Source organism: Neoarius graeffei, chromosome 19 (genome assembly GCF_027579695.1).
Source record: "Neoarius graeffei isolate fNeoGra1 chromosome 19, fNeoGra1.pri, whole genome shotgun sequence".
Lineage (NCBI taxonomy): Eukaryota > Metazoa > Chordata > Actinopteri > Siluriformes > Ariidae > Neoarius > Neoarius graeffei.
Genome location: NC_083587.1, coordinates 53,608,612 through 53,625,994, shown reverse-complemented (window position 1 = coordinate 53,625,994; position 17,383 = coordinate 53,608,612). Strand labels below are relative to the sequence as shown.

The 17,383-nt window shown below is 40.5% G+C and overlaps 1 protein-coding gene across 1 annotated transcript in view; it reads right to left on the bottom strand.

Moving 5' to 3' along the window:
• Positions 1 to 8,687, bottom strand: part of spire1b (spire-type actin nucleation factor 1b) — an 80,169-nt gene extending 71,482 nt beyond the window's left edge. Inside the window, exon 1 of the mRNA XM_060900303.1 lies at positions 8,304 to 8,687. Within this exon, the coding sequence (XP_060756286.1) occupies positions 8,304 to 8,592 (289 nt within the window). The 5' untranslated portion in view covers positions 8,593 to 8,687. The remainder of the gene's footprint in view (positions 1 to 8,303) is intronic.
• Positions 8,688 to 17,383: the final 8,696 nt, after the last annotated feature.

The following is a 17,383-nucleotide window of genomic DNA, read 5'->3' as shown; positions in this document are numbered from 1 at the left end:
TTTTTCTTTCAGTACTTTTTTATTACAAAAGCAGACACATTTAATAAAATGACGGTTTAATCAACTGAAACTTGTACAAAAACTTTAAGTTAGCATTTTAAATGCTGACTGCAACATTTGCAAAACTTTTACAAAGGTACTTAAAATGTCCGACACACGGACTTTTTGTAGTTCTAAATCGACCGTTAGGCCTAGTTCGGATGAAATTACACTATTAAAATGATCACTGAATGATTTGTTTTTCTGAATCTTTACTATTTTGTTGTTCGCTAGAATACCATTTTGCGATTTCACACTTAAGCAAATGTTTGAAAACTCCAGATCTCCTTCCTTCATGGTGGCTGCCATTTTTTTTGTGCCGCACGGCGCATGCGCAGAGCTGATTCGACAGGGCTTTCCACAAGCGCCGGCTGCCGGCCATACAGCCGACTACACAATTAAGTCCATCCGGCTACTTTAATGACTTATTTTTGTAGCCCACAGGCTCTAAATATTAATTTTCGATTTTAATAAAATGAAATGTTTATCTAACGGACTGACAATAATGTCAAACTGAACCGCACTCATTTAAGTTGTGATTCGCGCTGTTTGTACCGATAATAACCACAAATTCCCCGCAGACTTCGTTGATCAAGGGAGAGTCAGGGAGTAGAGAGGGGCGGGGCTGCTCTCTCTCTCACACGATAGGACTTACACAACAGATCAGGCACTGAGTGGTTGTCACGCACGTGCGTGTCTAGCAACCGGTGGATTCGGAGCCTGCGCGGTATAACTGTGAGCATCAAAAACGATTAAACTTTTTCCCCATCCAAAGTGTACCACATTTTAACGATATGACTGAGTAAAATCTCCATAAATTTAAGATTGAAAATTTAAGACCACGGGGTTTGAAATTTAAGACAATTTAAGACTTTTTAATGGCCTTATTTTAGGAAAATTAAATTTAAGACTTTTTAAGGACCCGCGGCCACCCTGGGGACATACTTTCATATAAAAAAAACCCACAAAATTGGTCCAGGATATGCACTTTTAAACATTTCAACTCGCCAAAAGTTACATACTGCTGCTTTAAAGGATTAAAGAACAACTCGGTTAGTAGTGGTGCTGAATCAGGGATGTTATCTGTTATCTTGGGGTGGAATCAGTCTCCTGACAAAAGAAGTAAAAGCAAGCAATGTTCCGTACATTCTGCTTAATTATTCTAACAATACAAGCTTCAAAATATCAGGCACATTATACAGTTCGGAAAAAAGGCAATGCAGTTGTGATCATTGGCGTGAATGATCGCATGTTTGCCAAAAAACCCCCTGAACATCTCATCTCATCTCATTATCTCTAGCCGCTTTATCCTTCTACAGGGTCGCAGGCAAGCTGGAGCCTATCCCAGCTGACTACGGGCGAAAGGCGGGGTACACCCTGGACAAGTCGCCAGGTCATCACAGGGCTGACACATAGACACAGACAACCATTCACACTCACATTCACACCTACGGTCAATTTAGAGTCACCAGTTAACCTAACCTGCATGTCTTTGGACTGTGGGGGAAACCGGAGCACCCGGAGGAAACCCACGCGGACACGGGGAGAACATGCAAACTCCACACAGAAAGGCCCTCGCCGGCCCCGGGGCTCGAACCCAGGACCTTCTTGCTGTGAGGCGACAGCGCTAACCACTACACCACCGTGCCGCCCCCCCTGAACATCTGGTCAACAAAAATTTCCATATCGATATTGCCCAAGTCTGGACTGGAAGGTCGTTGTCCAGCTTTACAACCCACATTCAAGATTCTACCTGGCAAAGGGCTAAATTTTACGGACCTGTGGATCTCAATATATAATTGTTCTTGAAACACTCCTGCAAACTAATCCTGAAGGATGAGGAAACGCGCTGTATGTTTGATTGTGTACAGATATCGGACACACCCTGACACATCCTATAATGAGTCACGGCTGAGTAATGTAGCTTCAGGCGTGACTTTAGCCGAGAGTATAATCAACCAAGCCATGACACATAAAATAAATACACACCTAAATCATTTGGAAAAATGTTTTTTTTGTTTGTTTGATCACATACACCTGTGTGGAAATGTATGAGAATAAGTTTAATCCAATATCAATCATTTAAAAGCAAGTATAAATAAAATCAACTTGAATCAAATTGCAAATTTGTAATAAAATTGCAAAAAAAAAAAAACGTGCTGTTGGTAGAACGTAAAATGTTTTGAAAAATGGCTTAAAAGTACTGAAATGAAATGTTTCAACAATACAATAAACAGTAAGCCATAATAAATGAAACAAAGTCAGTATTTGGTGTAAGACGACCTTTTGCTTTAAAAAAAAAGGTACAGTGAGTGCAGTTTTATAAAGAAATGAGCTGTAGGTTTTACTGAGCATTTTACAGACCCAGCCACAGTTCTTCTGGACAGTTCTTCATTTTGCACCAAAACCCAGTAGCCTTCATTATGTTTTCTTTTTTCATCTGAAAAGTGCTCTCTTATGTAATATGCTGCTCAGATCCATCCATCCATTATCTGTAGCCGCTTATCCTGTCCTACAGGGTCGCAGGCAAGCTGGAGCCTATCCCAGCTGACTATGGGCGAGAGGCGGGGTACACCCTGGACAAGTCGCCAGGTCATCACAGGGCTGACACATAGACACAGACAACCATTCACACTCACATTCACACCTACGGTCAATTTAGAGTCACCAATTAGCCTAACCTGCATGTCTTTGGACTGTGGAGGAAACTGGAGGACCCGGAGGAAACCCACACAGACACGGGGAGAACATGCAAACTCCGCACAGAAAGGCCTTTGCTGGCTGCTGGGCTCGAACCCAGGATCTTCTTGCTGTGAGGCGACAGCGCTAACCACTACACCACCGTGCCGCCCTAGAAGATAATATCTAGAGTCGTAATTGAAGAAGAATAGACAGTACAAACTGAGTAACACACTTCGGGTCATGCTGTTCTGGGAAAATAATCCACTTTGGGGATTATCAAAGCTCCCCAGCTCAGGAAAATCTTCGGGACTGAAGAGTTCATGCTTTCTGTGTTTCTGTGTAAAAGGCTGCAATTTTGAGAGCCAGAGAGAGAGAGAGAGAGAGAGAGAGATGTTGGTGAGAGAATTACTGTTTAGTATAAACATGGAAGTGATTACTGGAAATCGCCAGCACTGATTGGTCGAGAGATTCGGACTATTTCTCAATAATCACCTCAAGCCACTCAGCAAAATGGCGACCAATTGCTTTGTCACCATAAGTGAGGAAAAATTACAAATGATGAAAGAAAATGCTGTTCCTAAAAGCACTAAAGATGCTACGAAGTTTGGTCTAAAACTATTCAAAGATAAGGTGGAATTGTGATTTCCATCCATCTCATTATCTCTAGCTGCTTTATCCTGTTCTACAGGGTTGCAGGCAAGCTGGAGCCTATCCCAGCTGACTACGGGCGAAAGGCGGGGTACACCCTGGACAAGTCGCCAGGTCATCACAGGGCTGACACATAGACACAGACAACCATTCACATTCACACCTACGGTCAATTTAGAGTCACCAGTTAACCTAACCTGCATGTCTTTGGACTGTGGGGGAAACCGGAGCACCCGGAGGAAACCCACGCGGACACGGGGAGAACATGCAAACTCCGCACAGAAAGGCCCTCGCCGGCCCCAGGGCTCGAACCCGGACCTTCTTGCTGTGAGGCGACAGTGCTCACCACTACACCACCGTACCGCCCGCCTTCAGCCAATAATTGTCAATTATTACTGTTTATTACTGCTTATAAACGTAGCTGAGAACCAGATCTAACTTGTCTCTCGGATGTTTGCACTGCATTAACTAACTATAAACCCTAATAAAAATGCACAACGTGTCATTTGATAATAAATAAGACGTTGTAATTAATCACTGGCAGATGCTGTAGTATAAGCAGAATAATAAGGTATAACGATGAAGGGGATTAATCATAACTGGCTGTTTACGGTGTATTTTTTTAATTTTGTTCTTTTTTGAGTCATTGTCTATTTGTTTTGTCTTTATCTTGTTCTTCTCCATTGTGAGCGTGGAATTAGTAGTAAACTTACGTGTAGACATATGGATATACATATATAATTACAACCCCGATTCCAAAAAAGTTGGGACAAAGTACAAATTGTAAATAAAAACGGAATGCAATGATGTGGAAGTTTCAAAATTCCATATTTTATTCAGAATAGAACATAGATGACATATCAAATGTTTAAACTGAGAAAATGTATCATTTAAAGAGAAAAATTAGGTGATTTTAAATTTCATGACAACAACACATCTCAAAAAAGTTGGGAAAGGCCATGTTTACCGCTGAGACACATCCCCTTTTCTCTTTACAACAGTCTGTAAACGTCTGGGGACTGAGGAGACAAGTTGCTCAAGTTTAGGGATAGGAATGTTAACCCATTCTTGTCTAATGTAGGATTCTAGTTGCTCAACTGTCTTAGGTCTTTTTTGTCGTATCTTCCCTTTTATGATGCGCCAAATGTTTTCTATGGGTGAAAGATCTGGACTGCAGGCTGGCCAGTTCAGTACCCGGACCCTTCTTCTACACAGCCATGATGCTGTAATTGATGCAGTATGTGGTTTGGCATTGTCATGTTGGAAAATGCAAGGTCTTCCCTGAAAGAGACGTCGTCTGGATGGGAGCATATGTTGCTCTAGAACCTGGATATACCTTTCAGCATTGATGGTGTCTTTCCAGATGTGTAAGCTGCCCATGCCACACGCACTAATGCAACCCCATACCATCAGAGATGCAGGCTTCTGAACTGAGCGCTGATAACAACTTGGGTCGTCCTTCTCCTCTTTAGTCCGAATGACACGGCGTCCCTGATTTCCAAAAAGAACTTCAAATTTCGATTCGTCTGACCACAGAACAGTTTTCCACTTTGCCACAGTCCATTTTAAATTAGCCTTGGCCCAGAGAAGACATCTGCGCTTCTGGATCATGTTTAGATACGGCTTCTTCTTTGAACTATAGAGTTTTAGCTGGCGACGGCGGATGGCACGGTGAATTGTGTTCACAGATAATGTTCTCTGGAAATATTCCTGAGCCCATTTTGTGATTTCCAATACAGAAGCATGCCTGTATGTGATGCAGTGCCGTCTAAGGGCCCGAAGATCACGGGCACCCAGTATGGTTTTCCGGCCTTGACCCTTACGCACAGAGATTCTTCCAGATTCTCTGAATCTTTTGATGATATTATGCACTGTAGATGATGATATGTTCAAACTCCTTGCAATTTTACACTGTCGAACTCCTTTCTGATATTGCTCCACTATTTGTCAGCGCAGAATTAGGGGGATTGGTGATCCTCTTCCCATCTTTACTTCTGAGAGCCGCTGCCACTCCAAGATGCTCTTTTTATACCCAGTCATGTTAATGACCTATTGCCAATTGACCTAATGAGTTGCAATTTGGTCCTCCAGCTGTTCCTTTTTTGTACCTTTAACTTTTCCAGCCTCTTATTGCCCCTGTCCCAACTTTTTTGAGACGTGTTGCTGTCATGAAATTTCAAATGAGCCAATATTTGGCATGACATTTCAAAATGTCTCACTTTCGACATTTGATATGTTGTCTATGTTCTATTGTGAATACAATATCAGTTTTTGAGATTTGTGAATTATTGCATTCCGTTTTTATTTACAATTTGTACTTTGTCCCAACTTTTTTGGAATCGGGGTTGTCTTTATCTGATATAGTCATAGAGAATTGATATCTGAATAGTTGAAGTAATAAGTAATATACAGTGTATGTATGTATGTGTATATATGTGTGTGTGTGTATATATATAAAAGGAAGCTAGATAATCAATTTATATTGACTAAAGAAGAGGGGTGGGATTAAAAAAGTTTTTACTTCAGCCCACTCCTTTTCGGACATGTAAACTCAAAACTGCTTAGTGAGTCCTTGTTTGTATTTTTGTTTTGTTTTCTTTTGCTTTGATATTATAATTACCTATATTATTTATGGTTTATTTTATAATTTAGTGGCTTTTTATGTGTTCTTGTGCAAATGCTGTTTTGCTTTTCTTGTTTTCTGCTTACTTATTCATTGTTTGTTTACATGTTCGAAATAAACTATCATCATCATCAATAACACACTCCAGTCAGTCAGTCATCCATCCATCCATTATCTGTAGCCGCTTATTCTGTTCTACAGGGTCGCAGGTAAGCTGGATCCTATCCCAGCTGACTATGGGTGAGAGGCGGGGTACACCCTGGACAAGTCGCCAGGTCATTTCAGGGCAACACACACTCACAGTCACACCTACGGTCAGTTTAGAGTCACCAATTAACCTAACCTGCATGTCTTTGGATTGTGAAAGAAACCCACACAGACACAGGGAGAACATGCAAACTCCACACAGAAAGGCCCTCGCTTGAACCCAGGACCTTCTTGCCAATAATTGTTAATTATTACTGTTTATTACTGCTTATAAACGTAGCTGAGAACCAGATCTAATTTGTCTCTTGGATGTTTGCACTGCATTAACTAACTATAAACCCTAATAAAAATGCACAACGTGTCATTTGATAATAAATAAGACGTTGTAATTAATCACTGGCAGATGCTGTAGTACAAGCAGAATAACACACTCCAGTCAGTCATCCATCCATCCATTATCTGTAGCCGCTTATTCTGTTCTACAGGGTTGCAGGTAAGCTGGATCCTATCCCAGCTGACTATGGGTGAGAGGCGGGGTACACCCTGGACAAGTCGCCAGGTCATCGCAGGGCAACACACTCACATTCACACCTACGGTCAGTTTAGAGCCACCAATTAACTTAACCTGCATGTCTTTGGACTGTGAAGGAAACCCACGCAGACACAGGGAGAACATGCAAACTCCACACAGAAAGGCCCTCGCTCGAACCCAGGACCTTCTTGCTGTGAGGTGACAGGGCGAACCACTACACCACCATGCTGCCAACCCACCCAGTCAGTCAGTCAGTCAGTCAGTCAGTCAGTAATATGAAAATAATGCACTTTATAGCTAGCAGCACTCAGTTGTGCGTCGCAGCCCATCACACCCCTCCTTCCTTCCCCCAGGTATAACAAACAGCACAGCCTGTCTCATGCTTTTCCTTACATCACAGCACATCCCATAATGCACTGTTTGAATTTTATAGATTATAAGGAGCGTCAGTTATACAAGCGTGTTACTATAGAAACAATGTATAGCGCCTGTTATTATTCAGAAAACCTGTTATTCGGTTTGAAGCCGGAACTACTGATTCTGACCAATCAGGATCGAGAATTCAGCAGCGCTGCGGTATAAAAATACTCAGCTGTTAACAACAAGGCTCTTACGTCACATCTGCACGCGCGACAGCGTCCGCGTGCCGGACAGCGGTTCAAAAGGAAACAGTCCAGAAGAGAGAGAAAAAAGCGTTGTTGCCAGATTGACTGATTTCCTGCAAAATTATTTTGTATTATTATTATAGCTTGAGCCGATTCAAACACGTGAATCTGAACTGTTGAATCAAAAACAAGCTAATGTTTTGGAACAGACTGGAGACAGAAATAAAACAAAGTGCAAATATAAATCTGTTTAAAAAAAAGGTACAAAAATATTTTTAAACAAGTATATAGAAGAGGAAGTATGTTAACGGAGGATGATGAGGGATAAATAGAATAAGGTTGATTTTTATATTAGAACTAACTTAGTATATGGTATATATTTATGGGAATAGTTTATATATTCATATTTACAGGGACAGGCATGTAGTAGATATTTATTTTTGTAATTATATATTTACATAGATATTTATGAAGTGTATATATGGTATATATATATATATATATATATATATTTTTGTAATTATATATTTATATAGGTATATGAAGTGTATATATGATATGTAGTAGATATTTGTTTTTGTAATTAAATATTTATATGAAGTGTATATATATATGGTATGTAGTATATATTTAATTTTGTAATTACATATTTATATAGATATTCATGAAGTGTATATATGGTATATATTTTTATAGGTGTATTAATGTAGCTTGGATTTCGGGGTAGTTAAAAAGGGGTGGGAAATTAAAAAAGTATTGTACTTCTTCCCACTCCTGTTTCGAACAATGTGCGGTGTTTTGTAATGTCTTATTAGCTCTTTATGTTATTTTATTTATTTATTTTTTAATTTCTCGTTTTCTTTCTTTTGTATGTACAAATAGTTACATACATTTTTTATGCACGTTCGAAATAAAAATAAATTCATTCATTCATTATCTGAGATGATGATGATGATGGTATTTATACCTGGAGATCTTTGTATCCTGACAGTGCCATCTTTATGGATTCTGACATCTCCTGGTCCTCTGACACCCCTGGGCTGATGCGAAACGGATAAATCCCGACAGCACTGATAACACACCGCCCATGCCTGCTCCTCATTGATCGGCTGGTCGTACAGCGTTAAAATCTCCTCCAGCGACAGATCTGCATCTCCAGCATCTCCATCCTCCTTCTCCATGGCGTGGGACACAGCCGGACCCGCGGCATCCATCAGCTGCTGCTCCGAGTTGGCGTCCGCTCGCCTCTTACACATCCTCCTTCTCTCATTTTATCCGTCTTTTACACACACATACACACACATCCTCTCATTATCCCATCTATCCAGATCCCACTGCCACCTGGACGCGTTAGTGACTAACCAAACTGGGCGATTTGCACTGCGCATGCGTGCAGTACAGTTCACCACAGTTTTACGACACCGCCCGAACCGTACTGCGCATGCGTATCAGTTTACAGCTTATGGTGGTAAAGGTGTCCACAGTAGCCCTATTACACAAACATGTTTTTGTTTTCATAAGGCTTCTCAAACCAACCAAACACTAATTGTGTGTTGTGCTTTTCTTATAAAACAGTAAAGTCATTTTCTTAAATGTTTCTCAAAAGATTCTGTTTACCTGAAAAATACACTAAAAGCTATTTTTGATTTTTAGCCTGCTTCCTCTGTCACAGTGTTAGATTTGAGAAATTAAAGGGAAAGTCCATCCTGAAACACATTAAATATGCTTATACTTAGATATTTGTAGGGCGGCACAGTTAGCACTGTTGCTTTACAGCAAGAAGGTCCTGGGTTCGAGCCCAGTGGCTGATGAGGGCCTTTCTGTGTCGAGTTTGCGTACTCTTCCCGTGTCCGGGTGCTCCGGTTTCCCCCACAGTCCAAAGACATGCAGGTTAGGTTAACTGGTGACTCTAAATTGACCGTAGATGTGAATGTGAGTGTGAATGGTTGTCTGTGTCTATGTGTCAGCCCTGCGATAACCTGGCGACTTGTCCAGGGTGTACCCCGCCTTTCACCCATAGTCAGCTGGGATAGGCTCCAGCTTGCCTGTGACCCTGTAGGACAGGATAAGCGGCTACGGATGGATGGATGGATGGATGGATGGATATTTGTGTTGTGTTTAGTGATTCTGGTGCTAGTTTAGTGGTTCATGCTGTATTTGTGTTAGGGCTGTGAGAAGTTAGCAGTTGTATGCTGCACTTATGTGACAGGGGATATTGATACTGCAAACACAGTTACATTACAACCATATTTTTAATAGAAATAAAAAATCGAATATTCTCAAACATGAGTGATAATGGTCTTCATGTTTTGCTGTTAGCACCTGAAAATACAAGCCCAAAAAAGTTGTAGCACTGTGTAAAACATAAATAAAAACAGAATGTGAAGATTTGCAAATCAGGGAAACCCTGTATTTCATTGAGAAATTTTATTGTTTTTTGAAAACATGCTCATTTTTAATTTGATGTCAGCAACACGTTTCAGAAAAATTGGGACAGAGGCAACAAAAGACTGAAAAACAGGAGAGGGACCATCCGGCTTATCATCAGTGCACAGATCAAAAGCCAGCATCTGTGATGGTACGAAGGTGCATTAGTGCGCATGACATGGGTAGCTTGGACATCTGGGAAGGCATCATTAATGCTGAATGATATATACATGTTTCAGAGCAATATGCTGCCATCCAGACAAAATCTTTTTCAGGGAAAGCCTTCTTTCTTTCAGCAAGACAATGCCAAACTGCTTTCTGCACATATTAAAACTGCATGGCTCCATAGTAAAAGAGTCTGGGTGCTAAACTGGCCTGCCTGCAGTCCAGACCCGTCTCTGATTTAAAACATTTGGTGCATTATGAAGCGCAAAATATGACAAAGGAGATCCCAAACTGTTGAGCAACTGAAATTGTATATCAGGCAAGAATGGGACAACATTTATTTTTCGAAACTACAGCAATTGGTCTCCTCAGTTCCCACACATTTACAGAGTGTTGTTCAAAGTAGAGGTGATGCAACACAGTGGTAAACATGCTCCTGTCCCAACTTTTTTGAAACATGTTGCTGACATCAAATTCAAAATGAGCACATATTTTTCAAAAAACAATAACATTTCTCCGTTTCAACATTTGATGTGTTGTCTTTGTACTATTTTTAATGAAATATAGGATTTCCAAGATTTGCAAATTATCACATTCTGTTTTTATTTACAATTTACACAGTGCCCCAACTTTTTTGGAATTGGGGAACAATTTGTAAAACAACAATAGCTTATTTTGTCGCTTTCCATTTTTCAGCAATGTTCATTATCAAAATAATAAGAAATTCAACATAGAAGGAGCAGAGACAGAAAATGCTGCACTCAAAGTTCCAGAATCTACTGCAACTGTTCAATGCAGCTGCGCTGAGATGGACAGAAATTTGACTCGGCTAGTTAGCAATCCACACCCATTGCCATGGGTGGGACTTAAGGGACTCATCTACAGAACTGCTAGTACCTACCCAGTTACTTTGAGTGATACTTGAATGATTTTAAGAGTATTGAATCTTTAGTATTGCAGGCTATTTGATGTAGATGGTTTAATTTTTTTCAACCTTTATTGGTCAAATGTGCATTAGGGTACAGTGAATTTCTTGCTGTGCATTTAACCCATCTGGGGAAGTGAGCACACACACATACGTAGATCAGTGGGCAGCTGTGCTACAGCGCCTGGGGAGCAGTTAAGACTTAGGTGCCTTGCTCAAGGGCACTTCAGCCATTCCTGCTGGTCCAGGTAATCAAACCTGCGACCTGTTGGTCCCAAATCTGCTTCACTAACCTTTAGGCCTCTAACCTTCTCCTAATACGATGAAGGATGATAGTCATACTATCATATTATCTAAATTTCAACTGTATGCATTGGACTTACTTTCTCCTTTGTGTGGTTCTTTTAGGTTCAGCATCTGTTCATTTTGTAAAATGAATCGTTTGCAAAAACATAAGTGTCACTGCTGGGTGCCATTTTTATAAACAGTCTAACCTATGGAAATGCATTGTGAATTTATTACTGAGCTCATTGTAATCTCTGAATTTGAATAATTTCTAAAATAATAGCCTACAACCCCGATTCCAAAAAAGTTGGGACAAAGTACAAATTGTAAATTAAAACGGAATGCAATAATTTACAAATCTCAAAAACTGATATTGTATTCACAATAGAACATAGACAACATATCAAATGTCGAAAGTGAGACATTTTGAAATGTCATGCCAAATATTGGCTCATTTGAAATTTCATGACAGCAACACATCTCAAAAAAGTTGGGACAGGGGCAATAAGAGGCTGGAAAAGTTAAAGGTACAAAAAAGGAACAGCTGGAGGACCAAATTGCAACTCATTAGGTCAATTGGCAATAGGTCATTAACATGACTGGGTATAAAAAGAGCATCTTGGAGTGGCAGCGGCTCTCAGAAGTAAAGATGGGAAGAGGATCACCAATCCCCCTAATTCTGCGCCGACAAATAGTGGAGCAATATCAGAAAGGAGTTCGACAGTGTAAAATTGCAAAGAGTTTGAACATATCATCATCTACAGTGCATAATATCATCAAAAGATTCAGAGAATCTGGAAGAATCTCTGTGCGTAAGGGTCAAGGCCGGAAAACCATACTGGGTGCCCATGATCTTCGGGCCCTTAGACGGCACTGCATCACATACAGGCATGCTTCTGTATTGGAAATCACAAAATGGGCTCAGGAATATTTCCAGAGAACGTTATCTGTGAACACAATTCACCGTGCCATCCGCCGTTGCCAGCTAAAACTCTATAGTTCAAAGAAGAAGCCGTATCTAAACATGATCCAGAAGCGCAGACGTCTTCTCTGGGCCAAGGCTCATTTAAAATGGACTGTGGCAAAGTGGAAAACTGTTCTGTGGTCAGACGAATCAAAATGTGAAGTTCTTTATGGAAGTCAGGGATGCCGTATCATTCGGACTAAAGAGGAGAAGGACGACCCAAGTTGTTATCGGCGCTCAGTTCAGAAGCCTGCATCTCTGATGGTACGGGGTTGCATTAGTGCATGTGGCATGGGCAGCTAACACATCTGGAAAGACACCATCAATGCTGAAAGGTATATCCAGGTTCTAGAGCAACATATGCTCCCATCCAGATGACATCTCTTTCAGGGAAGACCTTGCATTTTCCAACATGACAATGCCAAACCACATACTGCATCAATTACAGCATCATGGCTGCGTAGAAGAAGGGTCCGGGTACTGAACTGGCCAGCCTGCAGTCCAGATCTTTCACCCATAGAAAACATTTGGCGCATCATAAAACGGAAGATACGACAAAAAAAGACCTAAGGCGGTTGAACAACTAGAATCCTACATTAGACAAGAATGGGTTAACATTCCTATCCCTAAACTTGAGCAACTTGTCTCCTCAGTCCCCAGACGTTTACAGACTGTTGTAAAGAGAAAAGGGGATGTCTCACAGTGGTAAACATGGCCTTGTCCCAACTTTTTTGAGATGTGTTGTTGTCATGAAATTTACAATCACCTAATTTTTCTCTTTAAATGATACATTTTCTCAGTTTAAACATTTGATATGTCATCTATGTTCTATTCTGAATAAAATATGGAATTTTGAAACTTCCACATCATTGCATTCCGTTTTTATTTACAATTTGTACTTTGTCCCAACTTTTTTGGAATCGGGGTTGTACTTTGTGACATATACTGTACAGTACATCAAGATCAATTTGTGATGTTTGTGTCAGTGCTGCTGAATGCAATCCCCCCCCCCAATTAAAATTGAACCATGATGGCAGTATTAAGATGAACGTTGAAGCTTTGGAAGCGGGTCTGTTTGAAGGGAGAGTGTACAGATGAGGAGGCAAGAGAGCCTGACAGACTAAAGGACTAAAGACCTGCAGCATCACTCTTTTTAGGTAGAGATGGAGCAAGAGCTAAATCCCAATGCACTATTATCATCATTCTGGATAAAATACGTAACCACTGAGCAAAGTGAAAATAGGCCAATGTGGCAATGAAAAATTAAACTCAGCATTTCTTGCCATGGCCTAATGGTTAGAGAAGCAGATTTGGGACCAAAAGGTTGCTGGTTCAATTCCCTGGACCAGCAGGAATGGCTGAAGTGCTCTTGAGCAAGACAACTAACCCACAGTTGTTCCCCGGGCTGCTCTGGGCATGTTGTATGTTGCTCTGGATAAGAGTGTCTGCTAAATGTCATTAATGTAAAATAAATATTGGATACCATTAAAGATCACAGGTTAATTATAAAGATTAACATGCATGTTGTTTTGCTCAAAGTTTGAAGTCCTGCTTTACCGTATCATACAGTTTTCTAGTGTCACTAGTGCTCAAATGACATGCCTACAGCATATACCTTTAGTTTTGTCTAAAACCACAAACTACACAAACAGAATGTTACAGGAATACATCACCTACTGTTGTTACCACAGGTGGAGTACTATTTGCACAACCAGCGTGACAGTAGTATCTGGTTTGGGACATAGCTTATGAGTTTAATGAGTGATGAATCACTATAGATTTTGGTGGGGACTGTGGGTTATGATGTTTGCACAGTGTATATAAAGCACATATTACTGAATAGTCTATGGACATGAGTGTTTTACTGGGAAATACACCATTCATATTTTTCATACAAGCTACATCCGGGACATGGAGAACCAAAATCATGACATAAATCTCTATATGTGACTTGTGAGCAAATCGATGAATTGTTTTGATAAATTTGGGTACTTTTTGTTTGTGAATGTGTCTATACATGGAGTGCAGAATTATTAGGCAAGTTGTATTTTTGAGGATTAGTTTTATTATTGAACAACAACTATGTTCTCAATCAAACAAAAAGACTCATAAATATCAAAGCTGAATATGTATGGAAGTTAGAGTGGGGTGTTTTTAGTTTTGGCCATTTTAGGAGAATATGTATGTGTTCAGGTAACTTTCACTGTGCAGAATTATTAGGCAACTTAATAAAAACCAAATGTGTAGCCATTTCACTTATTTATTTTCACCAGGTACACTGATATGACAACTCCAGATTTGCAAATAAACATATCTGACATTCAAACACAAAACAAAAACAAAATCAGTGACCAATATAGCCACCCTTCTTCATGAGGACACTCAAAAGCCTTCCATCCATAGATTCTGTCAATTTCTTTATCTGTTCACGACCAACATTGTGTGCAGCAGCAACCACGGCCTCCCAGACGCTGTTCAGAGAGGTGTACTGTTTTCCCTCTTTGTAGACCTCACGTTTTATAATGGACCACAGGTTCTCTATGGGGTTTAGGTCAGGTGAACAAGGGGGCCATGTCATTATTTTTTCACCTTTCAGACCTTTACTGGCTAGCCACGCAGTGGAGTATTTGGACGCATGAGATGGAGCGTTATCCTGCATGAAAATCATGTTCTTCTTGAAAGATGCTGACTTTTTCCTATACCACTGCTTGAAGGTTTCTTCCAGGAACTGGCAGTAGGTCTGGGAGTTGAGTTTGAGTCCATCCTCAACTCGAAAAGGTCCAACAAGCTCGTCTTTGATGATACCAGCCCATAGCAGTACTCCACCTCCACCTTGCTGGCGTCTGAGTCGGAGTGGAGCTCTGTGCCCATTACTGATCCAGCCACAGGCCCATCCATCTGGCCCATCAAGAGTCACTCTCATCTCATCAGACCACAGCACCTTAGAAAAATCAGTCTTAAGATATTTCTTGGCCCAGTCTTGACGTTTTATCTTGTGTGCCTTACTCAGTGGTGGTCGTTTTTCAGCCTTCCTTACCTTGGCCATGTCCCTCAGTATTGCACACCTTGTACTCTTTGACACTCCAGGAATGTTGCAACTCTGGAATATGGCAGAACTGGATGCTAATGGCTGCTTGTTAGCTTCACGCTTGATTTTCCGCAGATCATGTGCAGTTATTTTGCGCCTTTTTTTTCCCCACACGCTTCTTTCGACCCTGTTGACTATTTGCAATGAAACGCTTGATTGTTCGGTGATCACGTTTCAACATCTTCGCAATTTCAAGAGTGCTGCATCCGTCTGCAAGACATCTCACAATTTTATACTTTTCAAAGTCTATCAGATCTCTCTTCTGACCCATTTTGCCAGAGGAAAAGAGGTTGCCTAATAATTATGCACACCTGATATACAGTGGTGCTTGAAAGTTTGTGAACCCTTTAGAATTTTCTATACTTCTGCATAAATATGACCTAAAACACCATCAGATTTTCACACAAGTCCTAAAAGTATATAAAGAGAACCCAGTTAAACAAATGAGACAAAATATTATACTTAGTCATTTATTTATTGAATGAAAATGATCCAATATTGCATATCTGTGAGTGGCAAAAGTATGTGAACCTTTGCTTTCAATATCTGGTGTGACCCCCTTGTGCAGCAATAACTGCAACTAAACGTTTCCAGTAACTGTTGATCAGTCCTGCACACCAGCTTGGAGGAATTTTAGCCCATTCCTCCGTAAAGAACAGCTTAAACTCTGGGATGTTGGTGGGTTTCCTCACATGAACTGCTCGCTTCAGGGCCTTCCATAACATTTCGATTGGATTAAGGTCAGGACTTTGACTTGGCCATTCCAAAACATTAACTTTATTCTTCTTTAACCATTCTTTGGTAGAACAACTTGTGTGCTTAGGGTCGTTGTCTTTCTGCATGACCCACTTTCTCTTGAGATTCAGTTCATGGACAGATGTCCTGACATTTTCCTTTAGGATTCGCTGGTATAATTCAGAATTCATTGTTCCATCAATGATGGCAAGCCGTCCTGGCCCAGATGCAGCAAAACAGGCCCAAACCATGATACTACCACCACCATGTTTCACAGATGGGATAAGGTTCTTATGCTGGAATGCAGTGTTTTCCTTTCTCCAAACATAAAGCTTCACATTTAAACCAAAAAGCCCTATTTTGGTCTCATCTGTCCACAAAATATTTTTCCAATAGCCTTCTGGCTTGTCCACATGATCTTTAGCAAACTGCAGATGAGCAGCAATGTTCTTTTTGGAGAGCAGTGGCTTTCTCCTTGCAACCCTGCCATGCAGGCCATTATTGTTCAGTGTTCTTCTGATGGTGGACTCATGAACATTAACATTAGCCAATGTGAGAGAGGCCTTCAGTTGCTTAGAAGTTACCCTGGGGTCCTTTGTGACCTCACCGACTATTATGCGCCTTGCTCTTGGAGTGATCTTTGTTGGTCGACCACTCTTGGGGAGGGTAACAATGATCTTGAATTTCCTCCATTTGTACACAATCTGTCCGACTGTGGATTGGTGGAGTCCAAGCTCTTTAGAGATGGTTTTGTAACCTTTTCCAGCCTGATGAGCATCAACAACGCTTTTTTTGAGGTCCTCAGAAATCTCCTTTGTTCGTGCCATGATACACTTCCACAAACATGTGTTGTGAAGTTTCAGACTTTGATAGATCCCCGTTCTTTAAATAAAACAGAGTGCCCACTCACACCTGATTGTCATCCCATTGATTGAAAACACCTGACTCGAATTTCACCTTCAAATTAACTGCTAATCCTAGAGGTTCACATATTTTTGCCACTCACAGATATGTAATATTGGATCATTTTCCTCAATAAATAAATGACCAAGTATAATATTTTTGTCTCATTTGTTTAACTGGGTTCTCCTTATCTACTTTTAGGACTTGTGTGAAAATCTGATGATGTTTTAGGTCATATTTATGCAGAAATATAGAAAATTCTAAAGGGTTCACAAACTTTCAAGCACCACTGTAGGGTGTTGATGTCATTAGACCACACCCCCTCTCATTACACAGATGCACAGCACCTGATATACTTAATTGGTAGTAGGCTTTCAAGCCTAAACAGCTTGGAGTGGGACAACATGCATTAAAAGGATGTTGTGGTCAAAATACTCACCTGCCTAATAATTCTGCACTCAGTGTATAATAAAAAAATTACATGTTGGCTTGAAGATATGAAGTTTATCTTCTCATGTTGAAAACTTGCCTTTTTCATACGAAATACATTGCGGA